This window comes from Hemicordylus capensis, chromosome 1 (genome assembly GCF_027244095.1).
Source record: "Hemicordylus capensis ecotype Gifberg chromosome 1, rHemCap1.1.pri, whole genome shotgun sequence".
Lineage (NCBI taxonomy): Eukaryota > Metazoa > Chordata > Lepidosauria > Squamata > Cordylidae > Hemicordylus > Hemicordylus capensis.
This window is the reverse complement of record NC_069657.1, coordinates 34,521,349-34,538,846: the sequence shown is the minus strand read 5'-3', so window position 1 is coordinate 34,538,846 and position 17,498 is coordinate 34,521,349. Positions and strand designations below refer to the sequence as shown.

At 46.0% G+C, this 17,498-nt stretch overlaps 1 protein-coding gene across 5 annotated transcripts in view; it reads right to left on the bottom strand.

Annotated features, from left to right (window-relative positions):
- The window catches only part of TRIP11 (thyroid hormone receptor interactor 11), an 86,160-nt gene that overhangs the window by 51,994 nt on the left and 16,668 nt on the right, over positions 1-17,498 (bottom strand). For 4 of the 5 annotated variants that reach the window (XR_008307970.1, XM_053252909.1, XM_053252910.1 and 1 more), the window contains exons 5-6: positions 16,043-16,111; positions 9,424-9,589 (exon numbers count right to left, since the gene is read on the bottom strand). Coding sequence is in view for 3 of the 5 variants with exons in the window: in XM_053252909.1 (XP_053108884.1) it covers positions 9,424-9,589; positions 16,043-16,111 (235 nt within the window). In the remaining 2 variants the exon portion in view is untranslated. Of the gene's footprint in view, positions 1-2,282; positions 2,661-9,423; positions 9,590-16,042; positions 16,112-17,498 lie in introns of those variants that run through there. The other variant, XM_053252932.1, reaches the window with a different exon arrangement.

Sequence of the window (17,498 nt, the reverse complement as noted above, 5' to 3'; positions counted from 1 at the left end):
GGGCTACATCGGATGGCAGTTCAGGTTCCATAGGCTCTTCTGGAATGGAAGGATCGTCCTCATCAGTCCCCGTAGAATCCGAAGAATCCGCATCTCCGGAATCCGACATCTCCAATGGTGCAACAGGCACTTTTGTTTGTTGTGTTGCTGGAGGAGCAGATGTCGCTACTGGAATGCTGGCGGATAAAGTTTCCACAGCAGACACTACCGCAGGTTGAGTTGCCACCGCCCGCAACTGTTGCTGCGCCTTCCATATCTTGTAATCCGCGTAGTCCGCTGGATAAATCACCGGTGGGGTATGCGTGAAACCGCATGAGTGATCAGATTGTGCAACAGTCCGCTGGGTAAAACACGTAGCTGGTGGGCGTACAAACATCGGAGACGGTCCCGTCACTGTCGCCCTGTCCACCATAGGTGGCCTTTGCGTAAGCATTGGGCTAGTTGCTGCTGAAACACGTTGCACTGGCCTCAACACAGCCGGCAAATGTAGTGGTACATGCTGTGGGGATCCCGACGGAGTCCTCGGTACCGGCAGTAGTGATGGAGTACTCGGTACCGACAGAACTCTCACTCCCCGATCCGGGAAACCAAGGAAAGTAGGCTCAGTCGGCGTCGTATCTGTCGACTCCAAAAGGGCTAGTAAGTCCCTTCTCGCTCCAGATCCTGCCGCTATCTCCCTCTCTGTTGCATCTTCCCCAAAATCAGAAAGTCCTCCAACCTGTACCCCTGTCCCGGAGTTATGGCTGGAGAGATCAATGGGGTTCTAGCTGGTGTAAGTTCCATCGCACCCCGTCGATGTTGAAAAGGTCTTGCGGCTGCCTGCTCTATATTTTCTGGAATCAAAGCATCCCTCGACGTCGAAGCCGATACCGAATCGGCAGTCGATACCGTGCATGGTAAGGTAAGCGTCCTGTCCTGCATTTGCGACACCGACCTTGTCAGTGTAGAGGACGCTGGCATCGATGGGGAATTTGCAGTCGACACCACGTTATGTGTCGATACCGAGGACATTGGCGCATTCAGCTGCGGTTGTGTGACTGTCGACATCGATACAGACATCGACTCCATCGGTGCCTGTAAACCTTGACACTCTCTCGATACCGATTTCCACGGTGTCAAAGCCGTCGACTCAGCAGAGTCCCAATCATCGCAATCTGATTGGAGCGGCAATGGAGACGGAGTTCGACTATGGACCCGAGTTTTCTTAGTCCTTTTTCGAGGGGGCGAAGATCCCTGATCCTCCTCTGTAGACGATTTTTGCTTGTGTCGCTTATGCCGGTGACGTTTCTTCTTTGCATCAGCCGGCTGCTTAAACTCAGCAGACACAGTGGCTTTCGACTGCCTACCGGCAGAGTCCACCGTAGGAGTGCTCGCTTTCGATATCGAAGGATGGTTTGTCTTCGACATCGTGGTCGACATCGAAGTGGTCCCCGACATCGATGTCGACGGTCTAGGGGTCGGCGGGCGCAGCGCATCATCATATAGCGCCGCCCGAAGCCTTAGCGCTAGATTCTTCAAGGTTTGCTTCGAAAATGACGAGCAAATTCTACAACCTGCGGGGTTGTGCTGCTCTCCCAGGCACAACAAACAGGCATCATGTGTATCAGTTGAAGGCAGTTTCGCATTGCACTCCGTGCAGCGTTTGAAAGTCGTTTTGGGTCTGTCCTTAGTCGACATGACCTCAGCCATCCCACTATCGTAACGTTTGTTTTTATGCTTACTACGTCCTTGCGGGTGATCCAAATCCAAGTCCAATTACAGTCCAAATTTCCTAAAACCAATTCGTCGTCCTAATCCATTCCTAGTCTTTTACCAATAAATCAATTTACTAACTAGCCGAGGATCTAACAGTCCGAGGTGTTGACGCAATGGCGGTCAAACAGAAACTGAAAGAGACACGCCCCAACTGCCAGGGATGAGAAGAGCACGGTCTCGTGCAGGGCAGTTAGGGGCGGAGCGAGGAGCTAGCTAATCGGTCCGTGAGGTCACTGCGCAGGCGCAGAACCCATTGTTATGAATGCAAGGGATCACTATCCAGATAGTGAGCTTCCAGCACCTCCCACACTACATAAAGTATCTGGGAGACCCAATCTTATATCCCACCCAGCCATGAAACTCACTTTATCCTGGACTAGTTACTATATATCAACCCAACTTCTTTCAGAGATTATTGTGAGGGGTCATTAAAACGTATAAACTCTCTATATATGCTACTCTGAGCTCCTTGGAGGCTGGGGACTAATTTCATATTAAAACTGAGACAGAAACATTGGTAGACTTACCGTGAATTGTTCTTTTTCGAGGTATGAGGAGGGCATCCTAACTGGACGGGTTGTCAGCCTTCTCATGCTTCAAGACAGGGCCAATCAGATTTCAGATCTGTATATACTATGCTGCTCCAGCCACACCCAACCCAGTTCTGGTACTGTGAGCGAAAAACCTGAAGCCCCACACTGGAGAAAAAACTCTGGCTTTCAACCACCAGAGAAACAGAATGAACAAGAACAGAAGAAAGGTCAACCAGGGAAAATCCAGAGATCTCCAAAGGAAGAGAAAGAACAGGGATAGCACAATCTTGAACCCTGGGAGTTGCCCCGCCACCCAAAGAATATCATTCCTTTCCCAGCATCCGCGGGAGGGCCAGATGCCCTCCCCATACCTCGAAAAAGAACTATTCATGGTAAGTCTACCAATGTTTCTTTTTCCGAGGAATGGGGAGGGCATCCTAACTTGACGGGATGTACCCAGCTGAATGAAGTCAAGGGCGGGGAGCGGATGCCTAGACCACCCGCTGAAGAATTGTCCTTCCAACCACCGCCTGGGGATCAAAGAAGGAAGAAATCTTATAGTGTCTCACAAAAGGAGAAATAGAACTCCATGTGACCGCTTTACAAATCTCCTCCAGGGGAGCTCTTGCTGAGAAAGCTGCCGATGCAGCCACACTTCTCATCGAATGCACCATGATACCTCTGGGCACAGGTAGGTTCAGTGTCTCATAAGACAAGGCTATCGAAGCCCTAAGCCACCAGGCCAAAAACAATTTAGAAGCTTTGGTCCCGAGGGAGCCTGATTGAAAAGAAACAAAGGAAGAGTCCGTCTTCCTAAAAGACTGAGTTTGGTGGGTATAATTTCTTAAAGCCCGTCACACATCCAACTTATGCCACACACGTTCCTTAGGATGCGTGGGCTTGGAACAGAACGAAGGTAACACCACTTCCTGGCTTCTGTGGAAAATAGAATTGACCTTCGTCAAGAAGGTAGGATCCAACTTTAAAACAACTGACTCTTTTTTGAAAAATACACAACTCATCTCTCACTGAAAGGGCAGCCAACTCCGAGACCCTCCTAGAAGAGGTTATTTTATTTATTTATTTATTCATTCATTCATTCTATTTCTATACCGCCCTTCCAAAAATGGCTCAAGGCAGTAAAGGTTATCGCCACTAAGAACAAAACCCTGGACAAATACCTCAAAGCAATAGAACTGAGAGGTTCAAATGGAGCCTTGGTCAAGGTATTTAAAACCTTATTTAAATCCCAAGTGGGAAACCTGTGGATAGGAGGAGGAGCCAAATTACTCACTCCCTTCAGAAACTGACTAATATGGGGATGCAAAGATGAAGAACCAGAATCCCTGATGTCCAAAACAGACAATAGAGCAGAGAACTGCTGCCTTATGGTGTACGGACAAAGACCACTCTCTAAACCAGACTGCAGAAACCCCCAAACTTCTAACACTCTAGCAGAAGTTGGAAGGACGTCGTGCTTTGCTGTCCAAGAACAGAAGGCAGGCCAGGTAAGTTGATATATGCAAGAGGTGGACGCCCTCCTGGACGCCAGGATGGTATCTTGAACCCGAGAGGAATACCTTTTATCCACTAAGAGCTTGCGCTCAAACTCCAGGCCTGAAGTCTCAGCCAGCCGAGATCTGAGTGCAGAAGAGGACTCTGGGAAAGCAGGCCTTTTCTGAGAGGAAGTGGCCACAGAAGTTGAACCGACATGGACACCAGCTCCGAGAACCAAGGTCTGCGTGGCCAATATGGAACAATGAGAACGACTTCCGCCCTTTCCGCTACAATCTTCCGCAGCCCCAGACCTAGTATTGGCATCGGAGGAAAGGTGTATACAGCAACCCTGAAGGCCAGGGAGACACTAGAGCATCCATCTCTTCTGCCTGTCTGCAGTGATGCCTGGCAAAGAACCTTGGGAGCTTGGTATTGTGCATGGTTGCAAAAAGTTCCAGTGGATGAGGACCGTACCTGTGTACAATCTGATCGAACACCGCCGGAAGCAGCGACCACTCCAAAGGGTCTATCCACTGGTGACTTAGCCAGTCTGCCTGGGGAATATCCTCCCCGCTCAGGTGTTCAGCCGCTATGGACTTCAGGTTCAGCTTTGCCCAGGCCAGAAAGCGATCCGCCTCCTGCATAAGCACTCGCGACCTCGTGCCGCCTTGATGGTGTACATGGGCCTTGGCCGTCACATTGTCTGTTCTTACCAAGGCATGACGGGTCTGAATTAGCCCCTGGAACTGTAACAGAGCCATGTGTATGGCCTTCAATTCTAGCCAATTGATACTGAACTGGAATTCCTCTTCCAGCCATATTCCTTGAGCATGGTGATCAAGACAGTGTGCCCCCCCAGCCAGATAGCCTCGCATCTGTTGTACCCCTCTCCAGTGCCAGAGAAAGCCACCATCAAAAGGATTCCCTGACCTTGGAAGGAAGAGTAATCTTCAAATGCTGCTTTTCCATGATCACTAATTAATAAGGAAGAAGAAACCATTGGAGAGGTGTTGGATGCAATCTGGCCCAGGGAGTACAGTCCAGGCAGGCAATCAAGTGTCCCAAAATTTGAAACACGAGGTCCTCTTTCTTCTTCAGCATTCAAGAAGCGATAGTCTCTCTGAGCTTGTTCTGACACTCTACTGGTAGAGATACTAATGCCAACTCCATATTGAAAAGGACTCCCAGATGTAGCAGAATGTGAGACGGTTGAAGATGAGCAACACATTGTCCAAATATGGATAGGCCTGAATTCCCATGCGTGCACGATGACAGCTACCATAAATTTTGTAAATACTCGGGGCACAAATGACAGGCCAAAAGGCAATGCTCTGTATTGGAACTGCTGTTGATTGTAAGCAAACCTCAGGAAACGACGATACCTCAGGTGAATTGGGACGTGCAGATAAGCCTCTGACAAGTCTATAGATGAAAGCCAATTCCCCGGGTGGACCGATCTCTTGATGGACTTTAACAACTCCATTCTGAAGGTCTGCTTCCTCACAAAGCAGTTTAGACGTTTCAGGTCGAGAATCTCACGCCAGGTGTCATCCTTCTTTGGAACCAAGAGGAGCAAAGAAAACACGCCTTGCCATGATTCCATCATAGGAACCGGCTCTACGGCCCGAATCTGTACTAGACGAAGAATAACCTGCTCCATCAGAAGCCTTTTGGAACGCTGTCTGGAGACAGGAGTTACAAAAAGAAAATCGTGGGGAACAGATACGAAATCTATTGAATAACCCCAGGTAACCATACTAATAACCCACTGATCGGTGGTGATCAGCACCTAGGTCCTGGCAAAGTCCAGGAGACGGTCCCAACTGGTCCCAACATCATTGCTTACTATTCCTGGAATCTGCACTGTTGGCGAAGGAGTCCAATCAATTCTTATTCTGTCCCCTGTTCCTGTCGGACCAGGATGGTTTCCAGGACCCTCTGAATGCCAAGCCTCGGTTGTCTTTGTCTCTGTCAGTGCCCCTGAAGCCAGCATAACCTGCACAGGGGGAATTTCTGTAGGGACGAAAGGAACTCTGAAATGAGGAATTAAACCCCCTACGAGCTTCCCCTCGCCCCATAGGCATGGCCCTTTTTTTTTTTGGTCACGGGTTTCAACTAAAACCGGATCTAAAGACTCTCCAAATGACTTCCATCCTAAAAAGGGAGTAGCAGTCAAGGCAACTTTGACTTCGTGTCTATTTTCCAATGTCTCAGCCTTAAGCCTCTCCTGACCACCACCCCTGCTGCCATGGCACGGGAGGCATGTTGCAGACAATCAAGGCTCAAGTCAGCCATAAGAGCAGACACCCTGACCAATTTATAAAGACACTGCTGAAGTTCAACATTTTCTGGAGGCACCACTCTTATCAGTTCTTTCACCTAAAGAACGGACGCCCTAGCAAAGATTGAATTGGTAGTCACTGCTCTAATGACAGTGGCCAAGGCCTCATGACCTTTTCGTAGAAGATGATCCGCCGCCTTCTCCTCAGATGACTTTAAAAAACTCATCGCCTTCCTTATTCAGCTACGCACATGACACTAATTGCAACACAGGAGCATCTACAATGAGAGTAGCTAACAAAGACATAATGTCAGGCGGCAGAGTATATAATTTCTTAGGAAAAGTCAAAACAGGTTTAGTGGTAACAGGCACCCCCCTTTTTTCTGCTAACATTACATCCTTGAAGAGAGTGGGAAAAGGAATCGTGGCTGTTGAAGCCGAGGTAGAGGGAAAAACCTCTTGATCTAAACCTGAATTGTAAGGAACCCCTGATTCTGGGGACACATCCTTAATAACTCTTTTCACTTTGGCCAACAAAACCTCGAACTCTGACAAGGAAAACAAACAAGAGCTGGGTTTCTCTTGAGGAGGGTTCTGTTTATCAGACAATTCCCCTTCTTCCTTTTCTGACTCAGAGGACTCTCTGTCAGAAGAAACAGCAGCAGAGCGATGAGGTGGAGGCACAGCAGTAACAACAGAAGACGCTGCTGCTGGCAGAGGAGCCACTAGGGGGCGTTTAGGTGCCCTAATGCCCTCATCTGACAGTGGCACTCTTTCTCTTTTATGGAGTCTCCTTTTAGAGGGGAGGGAAAACTGAAACTGCTTGCTCTGCGGAATAGCCCTTCTGAGGGCTTGAATCGGGGGAAGAAGAAAAGGAAGGGCACCTAGGGGGCTTAGCCAGGGCTTCAGATGCCACTCCCCCGCCCCCCGCAAGGCAGCCCCCTCACACTCGGGGGTGGGGGAGCGATGGCAGCTACCTGCCCTGAAGAACCCAACTGTTCCAACAAAGGAGACACCAGGGACAAACATTGTTTTTTTTTTTAACGAAGTCCCCCAACCACTGCAACTCACTGGCTGACAAAGCCTCATTGTTAGGGCTGGTAATAGTCTCAGGCGTTTCTGAGCGCACCCCCTGTAGGAGTGCAGAAGCAGCGAGCGGCAAGACCGAAGGCAAAGCCTTATAAACAGGCACGGGCTGAGGAGAGACATAATGGCTGCTATGGTTTTGGCGGGAATCTCAGAGACTTTCGTTGGTGAGAGCCGCGCCTGTACTGCCTGTAGCTGAAGCCTCTCACAAAGTGGAGCCCCGCCGGAGGCCAGCTTGCATTCCTTTTTCTTTTCAGTCACGACTGCACCCTTTAAGTGTTTGGTCTTCTTTGCCACTTTTTGGGGCAGAACGAGCTCTAGGCACGGAGCCATCTCAGAGCTTTTAGCAATCGTTCCCTCAGAAAGCCCAGCAGTGCACACGGCAGCGGTCCCAGACACCGCATAGGCGGGTGCCAACATAGCCTCTAAGAGGGGGCCCTCCGAAAGTGTGCCCTTCAGCATGTCACTGCAATGTGAAAGCTCCATGAGTGGAACAAGTGCAGAGACACAAACCAAAAAGGTAGAGGATAACCAAGGAAAAACAAGCCTAAGGCAGCTAGAAGTAGAGGAGACTGGGCAGCTTGTGGACTGTCTTGAAGCGAGACAGGACCGGAATTGGGTTGGGTGTGGCTGGAGCAGCATAGTATATACAGATGTGAAATCTGATTGGCCCTGTCTTGAAGCATGAGAAGGCTGACAACCCGTCAAGTTAGGATGCCCTCCCCATTCCTCGGAAAAATGGGTTGATGCCTATGTTGAGAGATGGATCCTGAATTGTGGCCAACATATACTTTTTAAAATAACTATTTTAAATAAATACATAATATTTTAGTTTTACAGGAATCACAGCATATAGCAAAATACAGTGTTCAAACAAGAACAAAATAAAACAAGCTCCCAATGCAAGCTGGAAAATTATTTGACGGAGTCCCATATTAAATTAAAAAGGAATCACCAAAGTTGACAAGTCTGAGCACTACAACTCAAACAAAGAGAGAGCACTGGGAGATTTTCTGGCTTTTTATATACATTTTTGTTCCTATGTAATTCAAAAGGAAACCCATTGATCGAACAATCAACATATTATAACCCTTTGGAAAACATTTAGGAGCCTAGGTGTTGTAAGTAAACAAGTATCTTGTCAGATCATGTCTCTACCAACTGCTAAACAGGAATTTCCAGGGTCTACTTTCAGCATTGTTTTACAGGTGGAAAGGGTGTGCCCCAAGATGAGCAGTATTCTAGTCATATGAATCATGCCATGAATTCCAACACTTGAGAAAGGATAGAACTGTAATCACTTGGGAAGTAGAACGTTGCTAGATATTACAATGCTGTTAACAAAATTCACAGCTGAGATGCTATTGTGGTTCTTTTTCGGAGGCACTGCCTAATAACCTGCCTTGCCATATTCTTACAGAATGGAGGGATGAACATCTTTCCCCAAATAGTACACTATTGTAACCACTCTTCAGGGATATAGAGCAAGCTATAGATCGGTGTATTTATTTGTTAAAGCTGGTAACTTGTAAAGAGAGACATTTTTACTCAAATGCTGTAAGCTAGTAATTTAAAAAACAAAATTTATTTAGTTGTACAGATCCTGAATTTCTACAATCCAGTCGTGTATATATTAGTATACAGCTATCCTTGAATTCAATGTCTAACTCCAATCCTATGTACACTTATACAGCAGTAATCCCAATGAACTTCATAGGTCTTACTTCCAAGTAAATATCCATCAAATTAAGCTGCACATCTTTTCAACTGTATCAGCCTCAAACCAACTACTGACGGTCCCAGAACTATTTTCAGTGTTTTCTTTAGAAACTCTTTCCACACTGTAGTGGATGGGTGGGTAAGTTCCATGTAGAGGAAACATGACAAGAATGGCTCAACAATATCTGGAGTTCAAAGTCTCACTGTATGATTTTCCAGAACAAGGTACAAAAAAATTTCTGTCTTCCGGCAAAACCTGTCACTATACCTTTGCAGATTTGATATGGTATAGAAACAGAAAAATCCTAGTATTTAACACACAAGAAACCATTACTGTCATTTCTTTTGAAGTCTACAATGAGGAGCTTTCAATTAGTTGTTACAACCTACTTAAATGTATTAATGTCAATAACTGTGCAAATCGACATGGGCCTACAGCACTGATGGATATACTTGAAACACAGTACCTGTTTGAATGTGGGTGTCAAGGCTATCAATGATAAGAGGACATCAAAAATCTTTTAAGGCTCCCAACAAAACAATGAGCAATACCTTTTTGTAACTGATCTTCAAGTTCTTCTATTCGTTCCTCATATTCACTCAGTTCTTCTCTATGTCGCCGGCTAATCTCTGCTAATTTCCGTTGATGTGCATCCTGTAGTACTGAAAGCTCATGCTGATGCTCGTCTATTTCTTGACTTAAGTTCTGCTTTAGCTCCTAAAATGTTTAATTAATAAAATGTTATAGCACATCTAAGGTTCAGGCTGACTATGAGAAAAATTATTCGAAGTAATTTCGATGGAACTATGCTGAATATTTTCCTCATCATGTTAGCATTAAACAATAAAAGTAATATCTATATATATAATTATCTAAGGCATACCCGTGGCTAATCCCGTGTGTGGCAACAGTTACTGGTCAGAAGATGTTCTTGATTGTAAAGGAGAGGATATATATATAGACAGTGGGCAGGGGTCTGTGAAGAGACGGGTTGTGAAGGAGGAAAGAGCTCCTTCAGGAGAAGGAGGCTGCCATTGTGTGAATTAGATGAGGAAATAAGATGAACAAGATCTGATAACTCAGGAAGGGGGAGAGAGAGAGAGAGAAGGGAAAAAAGAAGGGAGGGGAAGAAAGACGAGTGGAAGAGAGAGAAAGAGAGAAAAAGAAGGGAGGGGAAGAGAGAAAGAAGGAAGGCTGTGGGACAGGCCCAGGCCTGTCAGTGGCCTGAGGGAAACGAGCAGCCATGGTGATGGAGGCAGTGAGGAAGGGCCCATTCAACCGCTGCTGCTCCTGTGGGGAGGAGCAGGAGCGGGGCTCGGGTGAGGAGATCTCTGGGGATAGAAGGCTGCAGCTTGGCCAATAGGCGCCAGCAATGCTGCAGCTGTGCCCAAGGTGTGGGTGGGTGGGTGAGGGGAATGGAAGCAACCGGATGGAGGAGAAGAAGCAGGAGTGCGGCTCAGGTGAGGGTGGAGAGATCTCTGAGGTGAGGGGGGCTGTCGCAGGGGGTGAGGGGAGCAATCAAGTACTAGCACACAGATGCTCTGCACGGGTTAAGCTAGTTAGATTTAAACCAGTTTAAAAAAAAAACACCAAACAAACCACAGTGCGGAATAAAACCAGTTACAACAGACCCAATTAAAAACTAAAAACTCATCAAACTTTAGTAAAAATATTTAAAAGCCTCTCTAAACACATAAGTTTTAAGATTATTTTTTTTAAACCCAAGGGAGGGAAAATGTGAAGCTCTTCTGGGAGGGCACTCTAGAACCAAGGGGGGGTCACAACTGAGAAGTCCCTGTCTCTTGTCCCCACCAACTGAATCTCAGTCAATGGCAGGACTGCAAACAGGACTTGGGATGATGAGCCAAGGGACCTGACAGATTCATATGGGTGAATGTGGTTCGACAGATACCCCAGCCCCAAATCATCTAAGGCTTTAAAGGTTAAAACCAGCATTTTGAATCTGACTTGGAAGCAAACTGGCAGCCAGTAAAGCTGCCATAGAATGGGTGCAATACTCAAGAAGTGACCAGCACCCATGAGCATCCTTTCAGATGAATTCTGAACCAGCTGAAGCTTCCGATCCATCTTCAAGGGCAGCCTCATGTAGAGCACATTACAGTAATCCAATCTGGATGTCACCAGTGCATAAGTGACTGAGATCAGGTATGACTTCTCCAAGTAGGACTGAATCTGGCATAGCAGCTGTAAAAGGCGCTTCTGCCCACTGCCACCACCTGCGCCTCCAAGGACATTACTGGGTGCAGAAGCACCCCCAAACTGCGAACTTGGTCTTTCATAGGGAGTGTGACCACATTCCAAGATCAGATTTACATCACCCCTGCTAACTGGGCAAAGAGGCACCTTTTACCGTGGTGATTCTCTTTATTTAGCAGGGGGAGAGTAACTGGCCCTATCCACCCCCAGCACAGTACTTCCAGTAACTGTTGCTGGTGTGTGTCTTATGTTTCTTTTTAGAATGTGAGCCCTTTGGGAACAGGGAGCCATCTTATTTGTTTGTTATCTCTCTTTGTAAACCGCCCTGAGCCATTTTTGGAAGGGCAGTATAGAAATCGAATTAATCATCATCATCACCACCACCACCACCACCTGGATAATCAGTTTTACTGACCCAGAACACTTCCATCTTATTAAGTTTCAGTTTGTTTGCCCCTACCCAATCTAGAACAGCCTGCAGACAGTGGTTTAGGACATCCATTGCCTCCTTAGGCAAAGTCATTTAAGCCAACTTAAATGATAGGAAGAGCTGGATATCATCAGCATACTGATGACACCACAGCCCATAAACATGGATAACTTCTCCAAGTGGTTTCGTGTAGATGTTAAAGAGCATGGGACTCAGTACAGAACCCTGAGGCACTCCATAGGCCAATGGCCAAGGGACAGAACAGGCATCCCCAGCACCACTTTCTGGGTACAACCTCTAAGGTAGAACTGAAGCCACCATATCACAGTGCCCCCAAATCTCAACCCAGAGAGATGGCCCAGAAGGATATCATAATCAATAGTACTGAAAGCTTCTGAGAGATGGGGATGAGGCTTAAGATAATCAAAAGGGTCACACTCCCTCATCTATCTCCTGGCTCAGGTCATCATCCACCAGGATAAGCAAGGAGGTTTTCATCCCATATCCAGGCCAGAAGTCAGACTGGAAAGGATCAAAGTACTCAGTTTCATCCAGGACCATCTGAAGCTAAGACACTACCACGCACTCTAATACTCTGCCCAGAAACTCTAGCAGAGAACACAACATAATTCATCGGCTATGTTGAAAGAAAGAGAACTTCTAACAGAAATGACCAGAAAGGTTAAATACTAATGGTGGTGAAAAGCTGACCAAATGCCAGATTCTGTAATCACTTTCAGTGATTGCATTATTTTAACCATATTTTCTAGTACGCTACATTGAAATTGATTCAGAATTGTATGTATGTATGTATGTATGTATGTATGTATGTATGTATGTATTATTTATTTATTCAATTTCTATGCCACGCTTCCAAAATGGCTCAGGGCGGTTTACAGATAAAACAAAAACAAGTAAAAGCAATCAACAATTAAAACAAAGATTTTAAAATACCAATACCATAAAACAACAGTTAAACAATAAAAACAGTTTTAAAACCCTGAAAAACCGGGTACATTAAAACCCTTTACAACAATTCAAAAACCCTAGAAGGCCAGGCCAAACAGACAGGTTTTAAGGGCTCTCCTAAAAGCCAATAAAGAGTTCAAATTACGGATTTCTGCCGGGAGTGCATTCCACAGCCCAGGAGCAGCTACAGAGAAGGCCCACCTCTGAATCACCACAAGACGAACCAGTAGTAACTGGAGACAGACCTCTTCCGATGACCGTAACGTGCGGTGGGGATCTCCCCTGCTAACTGGGCAAAGAGGCACCTTTTACCGTGGTGATTCTCTTTATTTAGCAGGGGGAGAGTAACTGACCCTATCCACCCCCAGCACAGTATCTCCAGTGACTGTTGCTGGTGTGTGTCTTATGTTTCTTTTTAGAATGTGAGCCCTTTGGGGACAGGGAGCCATCTTATTTGTTTGTTATTTCTCTTTGTAAATCGCCCTGAGCCATTTTTGGAAGGGCGGTATAGAAATCAAATCAATAATAATAATAATAAGCCTATATTCTGCGACGATATCTATAACAACTGACAATAAAATTCAGCCATCCCAGGTCCTTGGGAAGGACTCGATGTCTGGATAAAACAAACCAGTCAATAACACCTGTCTGACTGTGTAAACAAGAAATAATAATAATAATAATAATAATAATAATACAGAAGAGGGTGCTCTCTAAGGTAACCTGGACCTAAGTCGTTCAGGGCTTTAAATGTAATAACCAGCACTTTGTATTTTGCCCAGAAACATATCTGCAGCCAGTATAACTGTTTCAAAACAGGCATAATATGGTCTCTTCAGGTTGTCACAGAGACCAGTCTGGCTGCCACATTCTGAATTAACTGAAGTTTCTGGACTACGTACAAAGGCAGCCCCACGCAGAGCGCATTGCAATATTCAAGCCGAGAGGTTACCAGCTGATGCACCACTGTTTTGAGGTCATCCTCTTCAAGGAATGGGCACAGCTGTCGAATCAGCCGAAGCTGACAGAAAGCACTCCTGGCCATGGCCTCCACCTGAAATACCAGTGTGAGGCCCGGGTCCAGGAGTACTCCCAAGCTGCGCACCTGCTTCTTCCAGGGCAGGGTAACCCCATCCAGCACAGGAAGATCTAACACACCCTTCAGATTCTGAGCCCCCACAATGTGCACTTCCAACTTGCTTGGATTCAGCTTCAATTTGTTATCCCTCATTCAGCTTATTACTGCCGGTAGGCAGGCATTTAGAGAATGAGTGCTATATCCTGAAGATGAAAAGGAGAAATTGATTTGGGTGTCATCAGCATACTGATAACATCCAGGACTGAAAGCCCCTGATGACCTCACCCAGTAGTTTCATGTAGATATTGAAAAGCATTGGTGACAGAATGGAGCCCTGAGGGACTCCATATAACTGCTCCCATTTTGAGGAGCAACTGTCACCAAGCTCTACCATCTGGCATCTACCCGACAGATCGGAGCCGAACCACTGCAAGGCAGTGCCCCCTATCCCCAACTCCCCCAGGCAATCGAGAAGGATACTATGATCGATGGTATCGAATGCCGCCGAGAGATCCAGAAGAACCAGCAGTCATACTCCCTCTGTCAATTCTCCAGTAAAGGTCACCCATCAGTCCGACCAAGGCTGTCTCAACCCCATAGCCATCTCTAAAGCCAGTTTGAAATGGGTCTAGATAATCAGTTTCCTCCAAGACTGCCTGGAGCTGGTCGGCCACCACCCTCTCAATCACCTTGCCCAACCAAGGGAGATTGGAGATTGGCCTGTAACTCTCCATCGCTAAGGGGTCCAGGGAAGGCTTCTTTAAGAGTGGTCTAACCATTGCCTCCTTCAGACAAGGAGGCACCCTACCCTCCCTCAGCGATGCACTTATAATATTAACTAGGCCACTTCCAACAATCTCCCTGCTAGATCGAAGTATACAAGTCGGGCAAGGATCCAGAGAACAGGTGGTAGGCCGCACCGACCCAAGCAGTTTGTCTACATCCTCAGGAGTCACAGATTGAAACTGATCCAATCTAATACTGCAAGAGGGATTACTGGACACCTCCATAGACTTTGCAGAAATGGTGGAGTCCAAGTCGGCCTGAATACAGGAGATCTTATTCACAAAGAACCCATTAAAGGCATCACAGCAGAGCAATTCTGGAGACTGATTGGAAGTAGAAGGAGCAGAAACTAAACTCCTCACAACCTGGGATAGCTCCGCCGAACCTGCAGCCACAATGCGCGCAGACCAGAATATCTTTTTTGCTCTGTGCACTACCAATGCATAAGTCCTCAAATCGGTCACATGCTACATCCTGTCAGATTCAAACCGAGTTCTCCTCCACTTGCGCTCTAGTCGCCTACCCAACCGCTTCAGCCCCCGCAACTCCTCAGTATACCAAGGGGCCATTTTTGCAGCAGGTCAGAAGGGATGCTTAGGAGCAATCATGTCTAATGCCCTGATGAGTTCCCTGTTCCAGGTTCCCACCAGGCCATCGAGAGAATCACAGGCCGCACCAACGTCAAAATCCTCCAAGGCCTTTTGAAATCCTACTGGGTCCAGCAGCCTTTTTGGATGGACCATCCCAATAGGTCCACCACTCCTAAAGAGGTGGATTGCGGCTGTAAGACCAACCTTAATCAGGTAGTGGTCCGTCCATGACAATGGGGAAACCACTGGATTCCCCACCTACGGAAGACCTCCCTGATCCGAAAAAAAGACCAAATCGAGTGCATGGCCGGCAACATGAGTTGGTTCAGAAACTAATTGGGATAGGCCCACAGTTGTCTTTGCCGCTATGAACTCCTGAGCCGCACCAGACAAGTCAGCCCCAAAGTCCCCCAGCACCAGAAGCCTGGGCGACTCCAACACCAACTCTGCAACCAGCTCCATCAGCTCCGTTAGGGAGTCAGTTGGGCAGCAAGGTGAATGGTACACCAACAGAATCCCCAATCTATCCCTAGTTCCCAGCCTCAAAAATATACAATCAATATAATTCAACTGTCTCACAGGAGCCCTGGTAAGGGAGATGGTATTCTTATGGACCACAGCCACTCCACCACCCCACCCACGTCCCCTAACCTGTTCCACAACAGAATAACCTGGAGGGAGAAGCTGAGCCCACACTGGACCGCTCGCCTCCCTCAACCAGGTCTCAGTTATACATGCCAGGTCAGCTCCCTCATCCATGATCAAGTCATGGACAATTTCAGTCTTATTCTAAACTGACCAATTTAAGTTGTCTCACGTATCTGGTTAAAAGGCTAAATAGACATTTCAAAATAAATACCGTTATTTAAAAAGAAAAATCAATAGTGTACTACTGACAAAATACCCCAAAAGGTATAATTATATCTCATCTGTTTAATTCATTTATTCATATCCTAACAGTATTTATATTCACGCTCACCTTTAGTCATTTTTTAATCAGAGTTAAAAGACCTGCACGCACAAATGCTCACAGATTTGAGGATTAAGAGAACATTATAACAACTGCAAAGAGAAAGCTGGTTTATCAAGACTTTCCTTACCCTTATAATATTTTGCAACGTGTAGATTTCATTCTGATCTGTATTACTGGCTCCTTGTGGTTTGGAAAACTAAATAAAAAGAAAATAACTTTTGGTTTGGAAATGCTAAAAGATCTCCAGTCTTTGACATATGGCATGCATCTAAGAGCAATTGTACGTCTATAAAATATTAGAAATGTACAGTTGAACAATATGTAAGAAAGCCAATAGGCAGTATATGGTTAACTGAATGGTCCTACAAAATCAGTGTGATCCAGTGAATAGAATGCCAGAAAAAACAGAGGTTCAAATCATAGCTAAGAGATGAATTCATCAAGTGTCCTAAGGCAAGTCAAGATCACTTAATAATCCATTTACATTTTTAAAGAAGAGATAAATGGGAAGAACTTTGCATACTAGATGATACTCAATATAAAGGAACTATATTTTTAAAAATAAATATTTATATTTATGTCAAAAAAATTAAGTCACTGATGAAAATATAATCATTTTTTTGGATTCCTTTTGTCAAAAACAAAGATCCATAATTAGTATTCAATGTTTATATTCAGCATTCTCTGTTTCTGTCATTCTACAAATATTAATCCACCCATTTAGGAACATAGGAAGCTGCCATATACTGAGTCAGAACATTGGTCCATCTAGCTCAGTATTGTTTTCACAGACTGGCAGCGGCTTCTCCAAGGTTGCAGGCAGGAATATTTCTCAGCCCTATCTTGGAGAAGCCAGGGAGGAAACTTGGAACCTTCTGCTCTTACCAGAGCAGCTCCATCCCTTGAGGGTAATATCTTACAGTGCTCAGACTTCTAGTCTCCCATTCATATGCAACCAGGGCGGACCCTGCTTAGCTAAGAGGACAAGTCATGCTTGCGACCACAAGACCAGCTCGCCTTCCTGCTTTTCTAAGACTCTTTTCCAGCATTTCTAAGAGTGAAGAAAGGCTATAACTTTCAGAGGCTTTAAAATCTGGATGATAAAGCTAAGACTCCTCCTAAGCCCTCCACAGAGGGCGACTTCACACAACCTCTGGCAAGTCTACATGGGGAAAATGTAGGGAATATGTTGGGAACATTTAGTGTGTGCTCTCAGCAGACATCTCATCCAAACCAACCCAAGCATGGTTCCGGAGATTCTCCTCCCAACAGTCTCCCAAGTTCCATAACCAAGATTTGAAGCTGAACAGAGAATGTTGAGAGAATGTTGGGTGCAAAGCAAGGGAACTGGACTTGGACAGGTTTGGACAACACCCCCCCAAGAAGCATGCACTCTTGGTTCCCAACAGATTCCTGCCATTTCCCACACATATAGAATTACCCAGTTTTAGAAATGAGAAATGTGAAAATTAACATCTCTCTATACTGCGAGACACAATAGAAGAAAAAACAAAGAATAAAGCTCCCAAGTTACAAGTGCCAGCTTTTAGCACAGACTGTAGCATGGCTATCATTCAATTCAA